The sequence below is a fragment of the Coregonus lavaretus genome, assembly GCF_964263955.1.
Source record: "Coregonus lavaretus genome assembly, contig: SUPER_35_unloc_1, whole genome shotgun sequence".
In the NCBI taxonomy this organism is placed as follows: domain Eukaryota; kingdom Metazoa; phylum Chordata; class Actinopteri; order Salmoniformes; family Salmonidae; genus Coregonus; species Coregonus lavaretus.
Window position 1 is genome coordinate 988,063 of NW_028167181.1, and position 21,443 is coordinate 1,009,505.

Below are 21,443 nucleotides of genomic sequence, written 5' to 3' on the forward strand. Positions count from 1 at the left end.
GGTTAAGATTAGGGAAGGGACGTCCCAATGATCCCAGATAGCACTGACCCAGTGGGAACGGGCATCCGACACACAACCCCCATTAAAGCGTTTAGGCTTTTGGCGCCATCTATTTTAAATCCCCACTCCGGCCAATCACAGGGGTTTTCCATTAAGCTGCCACAGACAACCTTGACAGTCTCAAAATATAGACATTCAGCCAATCCAAACGCCGTTCATGGCCTGCGTCCCAGATTCAAATGTAAATGCATAATTTCAGCCAACCGTATGACAAGTGGGAGGAGCTGAAAAAACATTTAATCAAGTTTGTGCGGACTGTCTCCCACTCACAAAACAGTGCGAAGGACTTTGCATTGGCACTCATTGTACTTGTGTGGCTGGATAATAGGTGAGTAAGGGAAATTCTACGCTTCTCAAAATCCTTAGCGTTTTTCTACATGTAAAGTTTGTTTTTAGAATGGTTTTGAACTTCAGGCAAAACCCCTCAAATGCTTACTGAAGGATATCTGTGGTTTTCTATTTTACTCAACTAGCCAGCGAAGTTTGGAAGCGCGCGCTGTGATGCAGTTGCTATTTAGCTAGCTAAAACTTGATGCAATCAAACAAATTTAAATATACTTTATTTTTGTGGTCGTAGCAAGGCACTTAGATTGTTCGGTATGATAAGGAACATTTCCGCCCAGAAAATACTTTTTGGGTACTTCTTTCAGACATAACATGCTAAAATGTAACATCGTGCTAGCTAGTTGGCTATGTTGCACGATGCATTCCATACTTGCAGCCATTGACTGCGCTAGCCTAGCTAACGTCGTTACTAAACTCTTAACTTCGATCAGCCTGGCAGAAATAGTTTAAGTAACCTTTCGGTGTTTTATTTATGACTAACAGGTTTCGTATCATTCTGATGACAAATGTATCAATGTTTAAATGGTTTTCTCGTACTTATGGACAACATTTGTTGGGGGATTTGGTTTAGGCGGGAAACAAAATGGAGGGATGCTTATTGTCCGGGCGGTATGGCCACAATGAAGCAGGAACTCAATCGGATTAGCGCGGTTTCGCGTCCTTGGGCTGTCCGTGGATTGGTTTGCCGGCTTGTTTACTCAGTGGTACCATCCGAATACATTATATATTTTTAGAGGTTTTATTCAATTTTTGCTTAATATTGTTTTTACTTATTTTTCAGAATATAGCAGCCATGCCGGGTAAAGATCCTAATAAGCCGAAAGGAAAGACTTCTTCCTATGCGTTCTTTGTTGCGACGTGCCGGGAAGAACACAAGAAAAAACACCCAGGAACTTCAGTGAACTTTTCCGAGTTCTCAAAGAAATGCTCAGAGAGGTGGAGGGTAAGTTCTGACTGAGCCGCCGCCATGTAAAAGTTGTTTTTCCGGGGGGAGGGGGGCGGGGCAAAGCGTGCCTACGAAACAGTTAGCAAATCGATGTATCAAATGGTGGGGATTTGGAGCAACATGGAGGCTTACGCATTTTTCTGTTTTCCAGACCATGTCTGCAAAAGAGAAGGTCAAGTTTGAGGACATGGCCAAGGGTGACAAAGTCCGTTATGACAAGGACATGAAGGGTTATGTGCCCCCCAAGGGCTCTAAGGCAGCAGGAAAGAGAAAGAAGGACCCCAATGCCCCCAAGAGGCCGCCGTAAGTACTTCACTTAGAACTCTACAGAAATCAATACAGTTGTATATGTTCAGATTTTGGAACTAAATGTGTTCTCAACATTCTATCCCCAATAGATCTGCATTTTTTGTGTTCTGCGCTGAACACCGCGGCAGAATCAAGGCCGATAACCCAGGCATGGGCATTGGAGACATCGCCAAGCAGCTGGGTCTGCTGTGGGGCAAGCAGACTCCCAAAGACAAGCAGCCACACGAGGCAAAGGCTGCCAAGCTGAAGGAGAAGTATGAAAAGGTAAGGTCCACTTCAACTACCACTTATAGAACACTTATCATGGCTGACTAGAACCGGTGTAGAACACATGTCATAAAACATCCAAGTCCATTTTTGTTAACTGAAGTGTTTGTTGTAGGATGTTGCTGCCTACAAGGCTAAGGGAGGCGCAGGTGCAACTGCTAAGAGTGGACCCGGCAGGCCAGTAGTTGGCAAGAAGGCAGCGCCCATGGATGATGATGATGACGACGATGAGGAGGATGATGACGAGGAAGATGAGGAAGATGACGAGGATGATGACTAAACTGCCTGGAAACTTGAGCTGGAGTATTTGCAAAACAATGTGAACCTTACAATGTAACATTTATAGCATTTTGGATTTTTCAGAACATGTACAGTGATGTGCAATGGCTGCAATAATGCATACAGGGGTCATATTGTGCTGTCTTGTAAATTTAACAGCTCTTATTCTCAAAGCACTGCTTGTTTTGTCTTTGGATGGTGGCATGTTCTTTTCCGCCCTATATTGATATCGTTTCCACTGCCGTTTTAAGAAATACAAGGAACAATGTGTAGACGTTTGCAACCCATTTTTAACGTGGAGCTTAAATTGTTTCAGTGTAGAATGATTTCTTTTTATAATAAAATTTTGTTTTGTATATTATGATTAACTCTTGCCTCGTTGATGACTACAAGTTAGACACAGGCTGCGTTTAGACAAGCAGCCCAACTCTGATAATATGCAATTTAGCAGACTCAGTCATGTGTGCATACGTTTTTAGGTATGGGTGGTCCCGGGGATCGAACCCACTACCCATTGAGCCCCCCCCCCATGAGGTTTGGCTATCCTAAGTTGAATGCACCAATTTAAGTCGCTCTGGATAAGAGTGTCTGCTAAATGACAACTCTTTCTGATCAGTCAAAAGCCCACTTGGTGGGAGGAATTCTTTACCAAGAATCCATCCACCTGACAAGTGTGGCATATCTAGAAGCTGACTACACAGGTGCACCTTGTGCTGGGTACAAAAGGCCAATTTCGTCAACAAAATGGCATGTCAAGTTGAGGGAGTGCAATTGCTGACAGCTGGAATGTCAAAGGCCTGCATAGGCACCCCCCATTGAGCATGTTTGGGATGCTCTGGATTGATCAAGTTCCTGCCAATATCCAGCCATTGAAGAGCGGGACAGCCTGATCAACTCTATGCGAAAGACATGATGCAAATGGTGGTTACACCAGACAGACTGGTTTTCTGATCCACGCCCCTACCTTAAAATGTGAACAACCGATGCATATCTGTATTCCCAGTCATGTGAAATCCATGTAGAAGGGAGGCTTTGGTCATGTTGATCAGACTAGCTCGCTGTAAGGTTGACGTTCACCTTATGTGGTAACAAGGTCTACAACCAAACAAGTGAATAGCGTATAGATGGTCTGAGGGAAATGCATGTCTATAATCCTGTAGGTAAGAATCCAACCTCAAATCCACTGCAGTTGGAGTGTTGAGGTATTTGCTTTTGAATAGATAACCATGGTCTCATTTGCATGTTATCTGGGGGAGGGGTGAGGACCCCAAAATCTGGGGGATTTAGTGTAATCAGACCTTAACAAGGTTCAAAAGAGGCATGAATATAATAGGCCTATCACAATTGAGCACAATAAAAAGCCCCTATTGTACAACTTGGATAAATAAAATTGTCATTTCAAGGAAGAGGGGCAAAAGTAGTTGGTAAAAAGGTTCAATTTATTGCCATCAGTACAGTTCCAGACAATGTTTTTTATAAGTTAGATATTTACACCTTCATCCAAGGCCCACTGCATAGCTCAATGTTTTAGAAATACATATATTTACATTATTTAAAAAATGCATACTAATCACATCATACCCCAAATAAAAATATTTCTTAATTTTGCTTTGAACAAATTGGTGTCTGATTCTGGTTGCTTTGTAGTCATCATTCAACAACATTTACATACCAAGCTGGAAATATATAAAAACAATAAAATAAAAAATAAAAACCTTTCTTTATATACCCATTTGAAATTCACCAGTTAGAGCCGATGTGTTAAAAAAACATCCAGTGTTCATACTTGACCATGATTCATGAGTGGACTTATCCATCTAGCCTGGTCCCAGATTGGTTTGTGCTTTCTTGCCAATTAAACACCTATGGGTCATTGTACAAACAGATCTGGGACCAGGTTATAATCCATTGCAGCTTTCAAAAACATAAGATTCTTAGGAACCTAGCTTGAGTGGGCAGTTTATTACACGACTACTAGAAGTGGTTTTGAATTGTTGAAATGTTCAATTCTGCACATTGATTAATGAATCCTCCACCAATGTTAAGTTAGAAAAATTCTCAGACCCCTCAGTAATATCCCAAAGACCCCAGTAAGATGTAAAGATCGAGAGAAGAGAGCAAGAATGTGTAAACATCTACAACTGAAAAAAAGTCAATTCTCCAAGTGTGTACGGAGAAGTATCTTTCGTGGGACATAGTTGAGAGAGCACATTATCCCCTATATAGTGCATTGCTTTTGACCAGGGCCCTTACGTAGGGGTGTCATTTCAGCTAAACCTACACAATTTAAGAACTCTAAAAAGCTATTTGGAGACAGCGAAAACAAGCAGAATTGACTCCAGCCACTATCATCTTAGTTGTAGCTTCATTCCCCTCAGTAAATAAGGGACTTCACTTTCTACAAACATGTCATACAGCAATTAGCTGCTAAGCACTAGCTCAGCACCGGCATTAAAAACGAGTTAAATTTCATGTGAAGTCAAGCGGCAGTTACTTAGCCATCTTCCACCTCTGCACTGTTTTAAGACAAAAGTCATGCTGTTCATTACAGCTGCCTCAGCTCAATGTGCTCTAGCCAGGCAAACAGTCTTTCCACCCACTCTGAGGCCTGCCAGCTATTACCACTAAAACTGCATTTGCCTTTTAATGGGGATTGGAATGATTTTAGTAGCCCATTTAAAAATAGTTGGTGGTGAGCTAGGGTATGGTGATTGCCATACACAATTGACACACCTGCCCATAGGGCTCTGGTGAAAAGTAGTGCACTATATAGGGAAATCGGGTGCCATTTTGGACACAAACAACCTCTCAATGCTGCAGACAGTTGAAGTGCAGTGTTTGACACCCTATCCTGTTGAGTGAGTTCCAGTAGGAGTTAAGTACCCTCTGTGGGGCCGTAGCTTTAAACCGCTACAATATTGTTCATCTCCCACTTTTGTGTGCTCTTGCTGGTGTCACAGTCTGCGATGAAGACCTTGTGGAGAACGTCCGACCGATCCAGGCACCTCCCCGTGGGGACGTGGGTGAATCTGTGGAGGTCCTGGGAGGGAAATGAAAAGGTGAGTTCACTTACAGTACATATATCCTCACATACAGTACCAGTCAAAAGTTTGGACACCTACTCATTCCAGGATTTTTCTTTATTTGGACTATTTTCTACATTGTAGAATAGTGAAGATATCAAAACTATGAAATAACACATATGGAATCATGTAGTAACCAAAGTGTTAAATCAAAATATATTTTATATTTGAGATTCTTCAAATAGCCAACCTTTGCCTTGATGACAGATTTGCACACTCTGCTAATGTAAAAAATAGTAAAAATAAAGCAAAACCCTTGAATGAGTAGGTGTGTCCAAACCTTTGACTGGTAGTGTACATGCTAATAAGCTTTGTTCAGCAGTACCATCTCAAGATGTAGCGCGATAGGAAAACCTCATAATACTGTATTGGTAACAAGGATGGATTCTCTTTCCAACTGTTTACCACACTTTATGAAGCAATCATATATTGAAACTATGGCACCAACCTGAGGTGGTTCATATCTCAGGATTACACTTTGTATAGGACGTTAGCTGCAACGGCATACCTTGAAGTATCTCCATTCTGTGTTCTCGTTCATGTTACAGTGTGTAATGATCACCGCCGACCCGTCTGGTCCTTTCGTCAAGCACTGGTCATACTGCATGAGCTGGTTCACTTCATTTATCCTGAAAAGCTACAAGAGATGTTTTATCAGTAAAAGACGAATAATGTTTATGAATAAATAGTGAGATATATAATCCCAAATGACACAAAGGGCTTTCTGACCTGGTTCCCGCCCATTCTGTGACAGGGTCCAATCTCCACGTTGCCTCCGTTGGTGTGGCCCATACTGTCAATGCAGTAGCTGGTCTCATATCCACGGACCTGGAACAAAGCAATAATGTTCACTATACAGTCCAAATGCACATACACTACATATAAACAAAAGTATGTGGACACCCATTCAAATGAGTGGATTTGTCTTTTTCAGCCACCCCCATTGCTGACAAGTGTATAAAAGCACACTGCCATGTACTCTCCATAGACAAACATTGGCAGTAGAATGGCCTTACTGAAGAGCTCAGTGACTTTCAACATGGCACCGTCATAGGATGCCACCTTTCCAACAAGTCAGTTCGTCAAATGTCTGCCCTGCTAGAGCTGCCCCGGTCAACTGTATGAATGAATGACATTTTATTTTCGTGTCAAATTGCCATTTGGCAACCCATCCCTTATGGGATTAATTGACACATAAACAAACATTACAATAATTCACTGTGGTAATTAAATGATAATTCTTCTGGTGTTCTCTGCATTGCACATCGCATAAAGAGTGAAAAAATGTAATGTAAAAATCAATACATAATAGTAAATAAGGTTATCCAAACATTCATACTGTATATATACACACATACAGAAATACAGTAAAAAAAGAAACAGAAGGCATTTGAAGCCAGTCTGGGAGAAAGAGAAGATTCATGTGGGAGACAAGCCTATACACAATGTATATACACACACACGTGCATTTACCACATAGAAGCTAAATATTTGTACAATGTAATTATAGGTAGCCCTTTTTCTTTGATTCCAGGCTTTACCTAAATATTCCGCAAACAGAAATACACAATGGACAAAAAACCATTTGAGTTCCTCCTCATGGCTCAGCCACATAATGCCAGGGTATATCTGGTGTGCTTTCTGGAATAAGAGAAAGCGTATATCGTGGTAGAAAGGGCCATAGAGGATAAAATGAGTTTCATTCTCTATTTTTTCCAGGTCACAATAGTTACATAGTCTTTCCTCTTCCATTTCACCACAATACCGACCTGTTTCAATACGCAGAGGCAATATCCCTGATCTTACCTGTGCACATAGCGGTCTCTTGCTTTTAGGTAAGTTATACATAATATATCTCACACACAAATTCACCCTTAATTCAACAAAAGGTTCTCAATTTAGGTTTATGATTAATCTCCTCCACCCATTTTTTTCTTCATATTGCATCAACATTTGTATTTTAATCATATCTATGTCTCCCTTAATTTGGTTTTCATACAGATGTTCACAGTCAGACATTTCAGTTGCCCAGGCTCCCCCTATGGATAGATCCCATTAAAAAACTTTCCTAGCTATTCTGGCAGTTGGCATATCCAACAGTCTATTCCAAAGTCTCGGCATACATGCGACCTCCCGAGTGGCGCAGTGGTCTAAAGCACTGCATCGCAGCGCTAGCTGTGGCACTAGAGATCCTGGTTCGAATCCAGGCTCTGTCGTAGCCGGTCGCGACCGGGAGACCCATGGGGCGGAGCACAATTGGCCCAGCGTCGTCCAGGGTAGGGGAGGGAATGGCCGGCAGGGATGTAGCTCAGTTGGTAGAGCATGGCGTTTGCAACGCCAGGGTTGTGGGTTCGATTCCCACGGGGGGCCAGTATGAAAAATAAAAAAATCTATGTATGCACTCACTAACTGTAAGTCGCTCTGGATAAGAGCGTCTGCTAAAATGACTAAAAAATACACGCTTTCCATCTCACCTCACTGGGTTCCCTGCCCATGTCCCCTGTTATTGCAAGTATAGGTGCAAACTTGTGGACACATAAAAAGTAACGTACTGCTCTGCTATGGACATGTTCGTTTTTTAAATACCTCTTAGCACACCACACTCTGGCTGAATAGTCCAGAACAGGACACACGCATGTCTGATACAGTTTTGAATACGTAGCATAACCAATATCTTTGAGTGTTTTTGTTTTTCCTATAACTCCCCCAAGAGCTCTACTTGCGGAGTCGGCCAGGGCAGATGTTCTGTATAGAAAGGTAATATGATCATCAATAAAAATTCCCAAATAAGTAAGTGCTGTTAAATTATTATATATTTTTTTACTTTGACCCCTTTTTCTCCCAAATTGCTGATATCCAAATTGGTAGTTACAGTCTTGTCCCATCGCTGCAACTCTCCTACGGACTCGGGAGAGGCGAAGGTTGGGATCGAACCCGGGTCTGTAGTGACGCCTCAAGCACTACCTTAGACTGCTGCGCCACTCGGGAGGCCAACTGTAAGTGCTGTTATTGTGAAGTAGAAACGTCTAGGAGCAACAACGCCTCAGCTGACAGAACGGGACCGGCGAGTGCTGAAGCGCGTACAAATGGTATTTCCTAGGTTGCAACACCCACTACCGAGTTCCAAACTGCCCCTGGAAGCAACGTCAGCACAATAACTGTTCGCCGGGAGCTTCATGAAATGGGTTTCCATGGCCGAGCAGCCACACACAAGCCTAAGATCACCATGCGCAATGCCAAGCGTTGGCTAGAGTGGTGTAAAGCTTGCCGCCATTGGACTCTGGAGCAGTGGAAACGCGTTTTCTGGAGCGATGAATGACGCTAGGAGAACGCTTCCTGCCCAAATGCATAGTGCCAACTGTCAAGTTTGGTGGAGGAGGAGAAATGGTCTGGGGCTGTTTTTCATGGGTTCGGGCTAGGCCCCTTAGTTCCAGTGAAGGGAAATCTTAACGCTACAGCATACAAATACATTCTAGACTATTCTGTGCTTCTGACTTCGTGGCAACAGTTTGGGGCAGGCCCTTTCCTGTTTCAGCATGATGGGGAAGGCCCTTTCCTGTTTCAGCATGACAATGCCCCCGTGCACAAAGCAAGGTCCATACAGAAATGGTTTGTCGAGATTGGTGGAAGAACTTGACTGGCCTACACAGAGCCCTGACCTCAACCCCATCGAACACCTTTAGATTAATTGAAACACCGACTGCAAGCCAGGTCTAATTACCCAACATCAGTGCCCGACCTCCCTAATGCTCGTGGCTGAATGGAAGCAAGTCCCCGCAGTAATGTTCCAACATCTAGTTGAAAGAATTCCCAGAAGAGTGGAGGCTGTTATAGCAGCAAAGGGGGGGACCAACTCCATATTAATGCCCATGATTTTGGAATGAGATGTTCGACGAGCAGGTGTCCACATACTTTTGGTCATGTAGTGGACAGTAACACTACTCTTCAACAGATGCATATGATGATATTTTAACGAAGTAAGACTGCAATTCAGCTCTTACAGTGGGGAAAAAAAGTATTTAGTCAGCCACCAATTGTGCAAGTTCTCCCACTTAAAAATATGAGAGAGGCCTGTAATTTTCATCATAGGTACACGTCAACTATGACAGACAAATTGAGAAAAAAAAATCCAGAAAATCACATTGTAGGATTTTTAATGAATTTATTTGCAAATTATGGTGGAAAATAAGTATTTGGTCACCTACAAACAAGCAAGATTTCTGGCTCTCACAGACCTGTAACTTCTTCTTTAAGAGGCTCCTCTGTCCTCCACTTGTTACCTGTATTAATGGCACCTGTTTGAACTTGTTATCAGTATAAAAGACACCTGTTCACAACCTCAAACAGTCACACTCCAAACTCCACTATGGCCAAGACCAAAGAGCTGTCAAAGGACACCAGAAACAAAATTGTAGACCTGCACCAGGCTGGGAAGACTGAATCTGCAATAGGTAAGCAGCTTGGTTTGAAGAAATCAACTGTGGGAGCAATTATTAGGAAATGGAAGACATACAAGACCACTGATAATCTCCCTCGATCTGGGGCTCCACGCAAGATCTCACCCCGTGGGGTCAAAATGATCACAAGAACGGTGAGAAAAAATCCCAGAACCACACGGGGGGACCTAGTGAATGACCTGCAGAGAGCTGGGACCAAAGTAACAAAGCCTACCATCAGTAACACACTACGCCGCCAGGGACTCAAATCCTGCAGTGCCAGACGTGTCCCCCTGCTTAAGCCAGTACATGTCCAGGCCCGTCTGAAGTTTGCTAGAGTGCATTTGGATGATCCAGAAGAGGATTGGGAGAATGTCATATGAAACCAAAATATAACTTTTTGGTAAAAACTCAACTCGTCGTGTTTGGAGGACAAATAATGCTGAGTTGCATCCAAAGAACACCATACCTACTGTGAAGCATGGGGGTGGAAACATCATGCTTTGGGGCTGTTTTTCTGCAAAGGGACCAGGACGACTGATCCGTGTAAAGGAAAGAATGAATGGGGCCATGTATCGTGAGATTTTGAGTGAAAACCTCCTTCCGTCAGCAAGGGCATTGAAGATGAAACGTGGCTGGGTCTTTCAGCATGACAAATGATCCCAAACACACCGCCCGGGCAACGAAGGAGTGGCTTCGTACGAAGCATTTCAAGGTCCTGGAGTGGCCTAGCCAGTCTCCAGATCTCAACCCCATAGAAAATCTTTGGAGGGAGTTGAAAGTCTGTGTTGCCCAGCGACAGCCCCAAAACATCACTGCTCTAGAGGAGATCTGCATGGAGGAATGGGCCAAAATACCAGCAACAGTGTGTGACAACCTTGTGAAGACTTACAGAAAACGTTTGACCTGTGTCATTGCCAACAAAGGGTATATAACAAAGTATTGAGAAACTTTTGTTATTGACCAAATACTTATTTTCCACCATAATTTGCAAATAAATTCATAAAAAAATCCTACAATGTGATTTTCTGGATTTTTGTTCCTCATTTTGTCTGTCCTAGTTGACTTGTTCCTATGATGAAAATTACAGGCCTCTCTCATCTTTTTAAGTGGGAGAACTTGCACAATTGGTGGCTGACTAAATACTTTTTTTCCCCACTGTAGCTACTATTGTGTAGTATGAATAAACTAAAATACTCTAGCCTACCTCTCCCCACTCCACGTTTTTGGGGGGCAGTGGGTAGTTAATGGGGATGTCGTAGGCGATTTCTTCCATGAACCACTTGAAGCTCTTGCAGCGGTGCTCCTCTCTGAACTTCTTGAGCTGGCTGATGTCCCCGTAGGCCAGGGTGAGGGTCTCCGGCCGGCTTGCGTAGAAGTAGTCCTTGTAGTCATCCCACCAAACCTCCACCACACGCACATAGTTCTGGAGCAGGGAGGATCAGAATAAAACACCAAATGATGGACAATTATTACTTTCAATGAATGATGTCCTTCAAGAGGAGTTGTCAATCAGTCAGTCAATCCATATGCTACTTCTCATATGGTGTTTTTTCCATAAGATGCTTTATGAGACAAGACAGATACCAGATACATATGATATCCATACAATGAATCCCTATTGACCATTTGATAAACGGCTGTAGGCCTACATGAACTGTGCTTAGCACAATATATCATTACATAATCTAGTCACCCTTGTAGACATTTGAAACTGGCTGAACCATATTGCTTTACAAGGATGAATCCAAGTAAATAAGCAGATGCCAGGTCAGCTCAAATTAGCAAAGTTAAGCTGCCAAGGATTTGCCATAGTGGGCTAGCCTGGTCCCAGATCTGTTTGTGTTGACCTGCCAACTCTTATGGTCATTATGACAATCACCATAGGAGTTGGAAAGAGATTGAAAGCAGATCTGGGAGCAGGCTAAGAGGGGCATCCTGGGTGCTTAGTTTGGCAGACTTGGCACACTGACCTTAAGTGTGGGCGAGGAGCCGATGTGGGCAGGGGGTGGGTTGCCATGCCAGCCCTGTAGGCGGTAGATGTGTCCCACACGGGAGCACGGCACGAAGAGCAGCTGGCCACCACACTGCCAGATCTGGGATCAGATCAGGACAATAGAACATGCTGGAGTTACAGAGATGGTACATACAAAGCAGAAAATACGATAGCATACCAGTACAATAGAGAGATAACATAGTTGAAATCCACAGGAAATAAATAACAGCTACTAATCAATATGAATGACACATAACAGTATCAATAAAGGAACAAACAACAGCCTAAGTACTTTATAATGATGTGAAATCTTTCGATAGGTGATTGAGAGGTGGTGGTCGTAGTGTTTACCTTGTAGGATATCTCAAAGTTCTCCCCTCCCCAGATCTGCAGTCCTGGGTCATAGAGGCCCAGCTCGAAGAAGAAGTCCCTCTCAATGGCAAACAGCCCCCCAGCCATGGCAGGAGACCTGAGAAAGGCCCAAAACTACATTACCCACAATCCACAGGTGTCTCATCCAGAGAGAGGGACAAGAGCTAAAATGTAGCAGGGAAGAAGGTGGATACATGATGAAATGGGGAGAAACATAAGCATTATGACAAAAAGAGTGAACAAGAACATTGACCCAAAGAGTGCGCCCATACAATCCCTATTACCAAATATCATGCTAGCCACCGAAGGTGAAACATTACGGACTTAACTCGTTAAAAAATAGAATAACGTGATAGGATACCGAGTTGTGGAGAAGCCAGAAGAGATTATTGGTGAGGAAATCACACCAAGAGAAACTGAGAAGGAGAATGCAGGACATTAGTGAGAGATTTCAAAGAGTTTAATTTCAAAGGCAAGCAGTGGCAACTGTCAAAAGTGCGATTCTTCCTTCTAGGTATCAGACTGCTAGCAGTTAGTGTTATGCCAAAATGATACCTTTAATTGGTCCAGGCCATAGGCGTTTCCTCAATAGCATGAACTTCGGCACTAATTTACCAGGGCTAATTTCCATTTAGAGCAATTAATAAACCACATTGAGCGCTACAGCTAGTAGTTAATGGGTATTACATAGCTTTCAGAGTATTGTTACATCTACAGACTATTATGAGGTAGCACTTGTGTTTCATAGTTAAAGTTTGCAGATCACTAGTAGTTCAGCATACAATTATACACTATAAAGAAGTGCCAAGCAGTAGTGAGTAAGCCAAGCAAATAGTAATGTACATGCAGACAGCATATACAACATGCCATATCGTATGCTCAACTGTATCATTTGTGCCTCAGTTAGGGGTTGATGTTGCTAGCAGGATAGATTTTTTAGTGCAGATTAATTACCGATAGGGCTCAGTTTTAGTTAATCTCTTCTCCTTCTCCCTGCTACTGAGGGGCACACGCTTCCAGAGCATGCTCCAGTCCCATGCTCCGCGGGCAAAACCATCCTCGTCCCCTCCCCCTTGTGGGTCAATGTGGAATGTCTGGCCATGTATGGAGTCTATGAGAGGGACCGTGCACACCGTTCTAGGTAGGGACAGCCGGTGGGGAGATGGAGGGTTTCATGCATAACACACACACACACACACACACACACACACACACACACACACAAAGAGGGGGGAAAAAACAATACATCTGGGTTTTAGATGGGCATGCATGGCATGAGGATGTTTACCGATAAGGCTCAGTCCTATGCTTTCGCTTAGCCTTCTCCCTGCTGGAGAGAGGGACTCTCTTCCACAGCAGGCTCCAGTCCCAGGCTCCACGGGCCAGCCCGTCCTCATCACCACCTTGCTGGGGCTCTATGGTATAGTCACTGCCGTCTATGTAATCTATCAGAGGTACAGTGCATACCGTTCTGGAAACAGGCAATGAGAACACACAAACACGATGTTACAGTGGGGCAGACCAAATCAAATTGTATTTGTCACATGCGCCGAATACAACAGGTGTAGACTTACTTACAAGCCATTAACCAACAATGCAGTACAAGAAAGGGTTAAGAAAATATTTACTAAATAAACTAATGTAAAAAAATAAAATAAAAAGTAACACAATAAAATAACGAGGCTATATACAGGGGGTACCTGTACAGAGTCAATGTGCGGGGGTACATGTTAGTCGAGGTAGTATGTACATGTAGGTAGGGGTAAAGTGACTATGCATAGATAATAAACGGCGTGTAGCAGCAGTGTAATAACAAAGGGAGGGGGTGTCAATGTAAATAGTCCGGGTGGCCATTTGATTAATTGTTCAGCAGTCTTATGGCTTGGGGGTAGAAGCTGTTAAGGAGCCTTTTGGTTCTAGACTTGGCGCTCCGGTACCGCTTGCCGTGCGGTAGCAGAGAGAACAGTTTATGACAATTTTTTAGGCCTTCCACTACACTAAATGCATATTAATTACTAATCTATATTTAGCATAGATAAACAGTTTACTAAATATGTCCAGGCATTGCATATTCAGCATGGATGGATACACCTATATATACACACACATTTTGAATACAATCTGCACATTAATTAGGTTGTATTAACTTCAATGTATGTCACTAGTTATGTTGTGGCTCTGCTGTGACATAATACAGAGATGTTTCTGGTAGAGACGATTCATGACCTGCACCATTCATTGATGGATGGATCAGAATCTTTTTCATTATTACAGTTCAACAAGTCATCATATACGAAGTAGAAATATTCAAAAATCACAGCCGCAGACCACTCATACCTGTCCTTGGATATGGGGGCCACCAGAGGGGCGTACCAGTTGGCAGAGACTTCACAGTGAGCATCTAAATAGACCAAAACCTATAGACAGGACACACAGCAGCCAAACACGTCACACACTGGAGAGAACAGCTGCTTGACACAAGAGTTGTTACCATTCCCCATCTTTCCATCTATATGGATATCAATCTATATTAGTGGCTCCAGATCAATCCATTCATTCCCCCTTTCCCTTGGTCTCATCCATACACACAGTAAGTGTAGATGTGATGGAGTAGCTGGAACCTACCTGTCCCAGAGTTGCTACATGGGCTCCTATACTCCTGGCCTGGATGAGGCCCTCCCTCTTCTCATTGCGGTGCAGTTTGACCAGGCCGTTCCACTGCTTAATGTACTCTTCTAGTCTCTCCTTCAGGTGCACTGGAGACCGACAGGGAGATTAAATCTAGTTTTATTTGTCCGGTACACAGTTTACCAGGAAGTACAAAAGGTGCAGTGAAACGCTTGTGTGCTAGGCCCCATAACATTGCAGTACAATAAATCAATAAGAGTCTAATCAATAACAAGTAATAGAAGAGGTAGTATGCCTAGTAATAGCCTGATATGTACACAATAGGATATACAGGTAAAAGTCAGTAAATTAGAATATTTTGAAAAACTTGATTTATTTCAGTAATTGCATTCAAAAGGTGTAACTTGTACATTATATTTATTCATTGCACACAGACTGATGCATTCAAATGTTTATTTCATTTAATTTTGATGATTTGAAGTGGCAACAAATGAAAATCCAAAATTCCGTGTGTCACAAAATTAGAATATTACTTAAGGCTAATACAAAAAAGGGATTTTTTAGAAATGTTGGCCAACTGAAAAGTATGAAAATGAAAAATATGAGCATGTACAATACTCAATACTTGGTTGGAGCTCCTTTTGCCTCAATTACTGCATTAATGCGGCGTGGCATGGAGTCGATGAGTTTCTGGCACTGCTCAGGTGTTATGAGAGCCCAGGTTGCTCTGATAGTGGCCTTCAACTCTTCTGCGTTGTTGGGTCTGGCATTCTGCATCTTCCTTTTCACAATACCCCACAGATTTTCTATGGGGCTAAGGTCAGGGGAGTTGGCTGGCCAATTTAGAACAGAAATACCATGGTCCGTAAACCAGGCACGGGTAGATTTTGCGCTGTGTGCAGGCGCCAAGTCCTGTTGGAACCTGAAATCTCCATCTCCATAGAGCAGGTCAGCAGCAGGAAGCATGAAGTGCTCTAAAACTTGCTGGTAGACGGCTGCGTTGACCCTTGATCTCAGGAAACAGAGTGGACCGACACCAGCAGATGACATGGCACCCCAAACCATCACTGATGGTGGAAACTTTACACTAGACTTCAGGCAACGTGGATCCTGTGCCTCTCCTGTCTTCCTCCAGACTCTGGGACCTCGATTTCCAAAGGAAATGCAAAATTTGCTTTCGTCAGAAAACATGACTTTAGACCACTCAGCAGCAGTCCAGCTCTTTTTTTCCTTAGCCCAGGTGAGACGCTTTTCGCGCTGTTTCTTGGTCAACAGTGGCTTGACACGAGGTATGCGGCAGTTGAAACCCATGTCTTTCAAGCGTCTCTTGGTGGTGGATCTTGAAGCCCTGACTCCAGCAGCTGTCCACTCCTTGTGAATCTCCCCCACATTTTTGAATGGGTTTTTTTTCACAATCTTGACTAGGGCGCGGTGATCCCTATCGCTTGTACACTTTTTCTGACCACAGTTTTTCCTTCCCTTTGCCTCTCTATTAATGTGTTTGGACACAGAGCTCTGAGAACAGCCAGCCTCTTCTGCAATAACCTTTTGTGTCTTTCCCTCCTTGTGCAATGTGTCGATGGTCGCCTTTTGGACAGCTGTCAAATCTGAAGTCTTCCCCATGTTTGTGTAGGCTTCAGAACTGGACTGAGAGACCATTTAAAGCCCTTTGCAGGTGTTTTGAGTTAATCAGCTGATTATTTTGTGGCACCAGGTGTCTTCAAAATGTAACCCTTACACAATATTCTAATTTTGTGACACACGGAATTTTGGATTTTCATTTGTTGCCACTTCAAATCATCAAAATTAAATGAAATAAACATTTGAATGCATCAGTCTGTGTGCAATGAATAAATATAATGTACAAGTTACACCTTTTGAATGCAATTACTGAAATAAATCAAGTTTTTCAAAATATTCTAATTTACTGACTTTTACCTGTATACAGTGGGGAAAAAAAGTATTTAGTCAGCCACCAATTGTGCAAGTTCTCCCACTTAAAAAGATGAGAGAGGCCTGTAATTTTCATCATAGGTACACGTCAAATATGACTGACAAAATAAGAAAAAAAAATCCAGAAAATCACATTGTAGGATTTTTTATGAATTTATTTGCAAATTATGGTGGAAAATAAGTATTTGGTCAATAACAAAAGTTTCTCAATATTTTGTTATATACCCTTTGTTGGCAATGACACAGGTCAAACGTTTTCTGTAAGTCTTCACAAGGTTTTCACACACTGTTGCTGGTATTTTGGCCCATTCCTCCATGCAGATCTCCTCTAGAGCAGTGATGTTTTGGGGCTGTCGCTGGGCAACACGGACTTTCAACTCCCTCCAAAGATTTTCTATGGGGTTGAGATCTGGAGACTGGCTAGGCCACACCAGGACCTTGAAATGCTTCTTACGAAGCCACTCCTTCGTTGCCCGGGCGGTGTGTTTGGGATCATTGTCATTCTGAAAGACCCAGCCACGTTTCATCTTCAATGCCCTTGCTGATGGAAGGAGGTTTTCACTCAAAATCTCACGATACATGGCCCCATTCATTCTTTCCTTTACACGGATCAGTCGTCCTGGTCCCTTTGCAGAAAAACAGCCCCAAAGCATGATGTTTCCACCCCCATGCTTCACAGTAGGTATGGTGTTCTTTGGATGCAACTCAGCATTCTTTGTCCTCCAAACACGACGAGTTGAGTTTTGACCAAAAAGTTCTATTTTGGTTTCATCTGACCATATGACATTCTCCCAATCCTCTTCTGGATCATCCAAATGCACACTAGCAAACTTCAGACGGGCCTGGACATGTACTGGCTTAAGCAGGGGGACACGTCTGGCACTGCAGGATTTGAGTCCCTGGCGGCGTAGTGTGTTACTGATGGTAGGCTTTGTTACTTTGGTCCCAGCTCTCTGCAGGTCATTCACTAGGTCCCCCCGTGTGGTTCTGGGATTTTTGCTCACCGTTCTTGTGATCATTTTGACCCCACGGGGTGAGATCTTGCGTGGTGCCCCAGATCGAGAGAGATTATCAGTGGTCTTGTATGTCTTCCATTTCCTAATAATTGCTCCCACAGTTGATTTCTTCAAACCAAGCTGCTTACCTATTGCAGATTCAGTCTTCCCAGCCTGGTGCAGGTCTACAATTTTGTTTCTGGTGTCCTTTGACAGCTCTTTGGTCTTGGCCATAGTGGAGTTTGGAGTGTGACTGTTTGAGGTTGTGGACAGGTGTATTTTATACTGATAACAAGTGCAAACAGGTGCCATTAATACAGGTAACGAGTGGAGGACAGAGGAGCATCTTAAAGAAGAAGTTACAGGTCTGTGAGAGCCAGAAATCTTGCTTATTTGTAGGTAACCAAATACTTATTTTCCACCATAATTTGCAAATAAATTCATAAAAAATTCTACAATGTGATTTTCTGGATTTTTTTTCTAAATTTGTCTGTCATAGTTGACGTGTACCTATGATGAAAATTACAGGCCTCTCTCATCTTTTTAAGTGGGAGAACATGCACAATTGGTGGCTGACTAAATACTTTTTTTCCCCACTGTACTACAGTATTAGATCATTATTGTGCTATGTAAAGTATGACTGTATTTACATATATAAATGCCCCGGTGCACAAAATTGTCCATACAGAAATGGTTTGTCGAGATCGGTGTGGAAGAACTTGACTGGCCTGCACAGAGCCCTGACCTCAACCCCATCGCACACCTTTGGGATGAATTGGAATGCCGACTGCGAGCCAGGCCTAATTACCCAACATCAGTGCCCGACCTCACTAATGCACATGGCTGAATGGAAGCAAGTCCCCGCAGCAATGTTCCAAATCTAGTGGAAAGCCTTCCCAGAAGAGTGGAGGCTGTTATAGCATCAAAAGGTGGGACCAACTCCATATTAATGCCCATGATTTTGGAATGAGATGTTCGACGAGCAGGTGTCCATATACTTTTGGTCATGTAGTGCAGCTAGCTAAGGACACTCAGCAGTTAACACAGACAGCGGTTTCATGGAAACTAATCCATTGGGATTGCATTATGTCAATATTTGCTACAGTGGTTAGCTAGCTTGCAGGAAGTATTGTGTTGTGTGCATTGCGTCTGTGCACTTAGCTAACATCCCATAGCCTACATTGCATATGAAGTGTGACTGGCTCATGACATTTAACTGTGGATGTACGGAGAAAACGCCCTCTTTCCATTTTTGTTGTCACTCCTGTTGGCTCGCCCACGTGGGGGGGTTGGTGCTCTCTGATTGGCTCAAAGTGAAGTTGTTGGTTACTGATGAGAATTGCAATTCTACAAGTAGAAAAAGGTAGGTTCGTCGCTACCGGGTTAGCACGCAGCAGGTACCGCTTTTTTTGAAGCAAGAAAAAGCACGGCCTCCCACTGTGATAAGTACCTATCGGAAGTGAGTGTTTCATGCTTTAACTATAGAGAGAGATTTTTCTGTAACGACCCTAGAATACTATTTTATAAACCATAACCTTGAGTTTAATTCCACAACATCAGTGCAACGATGATGAGCCCCTGACAGAGCTCTATATCGCTTGCAGTCTGTGAGCTAGTCACAACCTTTAGAATTACTTGTGTAATGTTTGGCTGTGGCTGCCTGCTGTAGAACAAAAATGTGCAACAACTGATGTGAAATCTGAGAAATAATGTGACGTCTTTCTCATTCAAAACCCTGTTTCCAACTGCCAGATTATAGCTTTATTGGCCAAACAGTGAAGTGCTAGTGATAGCATGCAGATGGTTTATAATGTTGTAACAGGCTTTGGTAATAGCATTCAGTGGCAGGCTGCATGCTTAATGAGATGAATTCCCCGAGCTCTTGATGTTCTCATGAAGTCAGTGTCCGTTACGTCTCTTTTGTGTTGTGGTGCCCCCTCTTCGGGTGAATTACTCAGCCAGCTTTTCACAATGGTGGACTAGGCTCACACACAGTGCTACTGAGTGGTGGACTAGGCTCTCACACAGTACTACTGAACGGTGGACTAGGCTCTCACAGTACTACTGAACGGTGGACTAGGCTCACACACAGTACTACTGAACGGTGGACTAGGCTCTCACAGTACTACTGAACGGTGGACTAGGCTCACACACAGTGCTACTGAGTGGTGGACTAGGCTCTCACACAGTACTACTGAGTGGTGGACTAGGCTCTCACACAGTACTACTGAATGGTGGACTAGGCTCTCAGTACTACTGAACGGTGGACTAGGCTCTCACACAGTACTACTGAGTGGTGGACTAGGCTCTCACAGTACTACTGAACGGTGGACTAGGCTCTCACACAGTACTACTGAGTGGTGGACTAGGCTCTCACACAGTACTACTGAGTGGTGGACTAGGCTCTCACACAGTACTACTGAATGGTGGACTAGGCTCTCACAGTACTACTGAACGGTGGACTAGGCTCTCACACAGTACTACTGAGTGGTGGACTAGGCTCTCACAGTACTACTGAACGGTGGACTAGGCTCTCACACAGTACTACTGAGTGGTGGACTAGGCTCTCACACAGTACTACTGAGTGGTGGACTACGCTCTCACACAGTACTACTGAATGGTGGACTAGGCTCTCACAGTACTACTGAACGGTGGACTAGGCTCTCACACAGTACTACTGAGTGGTGGACTAGGCTCTCACAGTACTACTGAACGGTGGACTAGGCTCTCACACAGTACTACTGAGTGGTGGACTAGGCTCTCACACAGTACTACTGAATGGTGGACTAGGCTCTCACAGTACTACTGAACGGTGGACTAGGCTCTCACAGTACTACTGAACGGTGGACTAGGCTCTCACAGTACTACTGAACGGTGGACTAGGCTCACACACAGTGCTACTGAGTGGTGGACTAGGCTCTCACACAGTACTACTGAATGGTGGACTAGGCTCTCACAGTACTACTGAACGGTGGACTAGGCTCTCACACAGTACTACTGAGTGGTGGACTCTCACACAGTACTACTGAGTGGTGGACTAGGCTCTCACAGTACTACTGAACGGTGGACTAGGCTCTCACACAGTACTACTGAGTGGTGGACTAGGCTCTCACAGTACTACTGAACGGTGGACTAGGCTCTCACAGTACTACTGAGTGGTGGACTAGGCTCTCACAGTACTACTGAGTGGTGGACTAGGCTCTCACAGTACTACTGAGTGGTGGACTAGGCTCTCACAGTACTACTGAGTGGTGGACTAGGCTCTCACACAGTGCTACTGAATGGTGGACTAGGCTCTCACAGTACTACTGAACGGTGGACTAGGCTCTCACACAGTACTACTGAGTGGTGGACTAGGCTCTCACAGTACTACTGAACGGTGGACTAGGCTCTCACACAGTGCTACTGAGTGGTGGACTAGGCTCTCACACAGTACTACTGAACGGTGGACTAGGCTCTCACACAGTACTACTGAATGGTGGACTAGGCTCTCACACAGTACTACTGAATGGTGGACTAGGCTCGCAGTTCTACTGAATGGTGTTGCATTGCTTGGGCAGGGCCTCACAATGCAAGACTGAGGGAAACACTGGGGGGGGGGGGGGAAGGGTGTTCCACTCCAATGCTTTTCAGTGCCAGTGATAATTTAGCATGACAATGGCACAGTGCTGTTGCAGAGCGCTGGTTCAATTGCTGGACTCTTTACTTGGTAATTGGAGTGGGGGTCCCCTGCTTACTGCCAACTGTAGTCATCTACTAGCCTAGCTGAAACAA

At 43.7% G+C, this 21,443-nt stretch overlaps 2 protein-coding genes across 6 annotated transcripts in view; one reads left to right on the top strand and one right to left on the bottom strand.

Annotated features, from left to right (window-relative positions):
- Nucleotides 1–311: 311 nt before the first annotated feature.
- On the top strand, nucleotides 312–2,574 carry hmgb2a (high mobility group box 2a). The gene is made up of 5 exons (XM_084188520.1): nucleotides 312–388; nucleotides 1,187–1,348; nucleotides 1,503–1,654; nucleotides 1,750–1,924; nucleotides 2,043–2,574. The coding sequence occupies exons 2-5, from the start codon at nucleotides 1,199–1,201 to the stop codon at nucleotides 2,205–2,207; spliced, it is 642 nt and encodes a 213-aa protein (XP_084044646.1). The 5' UTR covers nucleotides 312–388; nucleotides 1,187–1,198; the 3' UTR covers nucleotides 2,208–2,574.
- galnt7 (UDP-N-acetyl-alpha-D-galactosamine: polypeptide N-acetylgalactosaminyltransferase 7) overlaps nucleotides 2,299–21,443 on the bottom strand; it is a 37,914-nt gene continuing 18,769 nt past the window's right edge. The window contains exons 4-13 of one of the 5 annotated variants that reach the window (XM_084188518.1): nucleotides 14,719–14,849; nucleotides 14,431–14,510; nucleotides 13,382–13,564; nucleotides 13,048–13,230; nucleotides 12,073–12,190; nucleotides 11,699–11,821; nucleotides 10,933–11,151; nucleotides 6,019–6,117; nucleotides 5,798–5,926; nucleotides 2,299–5,246 (exon numbers count right to left, since the gene is read on the bottom strand). In XM_084188518.1, coding sequence (XP_084044644.1) covers nucleotides 5,109–5,246; nucleotides 5,798–5,926; nucleotides 6,019–6,117; nucleotides 10,933–11,151; nucleotides 11,699–11,821; nucleotides 12,073–12,190; nucleotides 13,048–13,230; nucleotides 13,382–13,564; nucleotides 14,431–14,510; nucleotides 14,719–14,849 — 1,403 coding nt within the window. In that variant the 3' untranslated portion in view covers nucleotides 2,299–5,108. The remainder of the gene's footprint in view (nucleotides 5,247–5,797; nucleotides 5,927–6,018; nucleotides 6,118–10,932; nucleotides 11,152–11,698; nucleotides 11,822–12,072; nucleotides 12,191–13,047; nucleotides 13,231–13,381; nucleotides 13,565–14,430; nucleotides 14,511–14,718; nucleotides 14,850–21,443) is intronic. The other 4 variants (XM_084188517.1, XM_084188516.1, XM_084188514.1 and 1 more) reach the window with 4 other exon arrangements.

Coding starts and splice junctions, on each gene's coding strand:
- hmgb2a (XM_084188520.1), top strand. CDS start 1,199: ATGCCGGGTAAAGATCCTAATAAGCCGAAAGGAAAGACTTCTTCCTAT. Junction 1,349..1,502: donor AATGCTCAGAGAGGTGGAGG/GTAAGTTCTGAC, acceptor TCTGTTTTCCAG/ACCATGTCTGCAAAAGAGAA. Junction 1,925..2,042: donor TGAAGGAGAAGTATGAAAAG/GTAAGGTCCACT, acceptor TGTTTGTTGTAG/GATGTTGCTGCCTACAAGGC.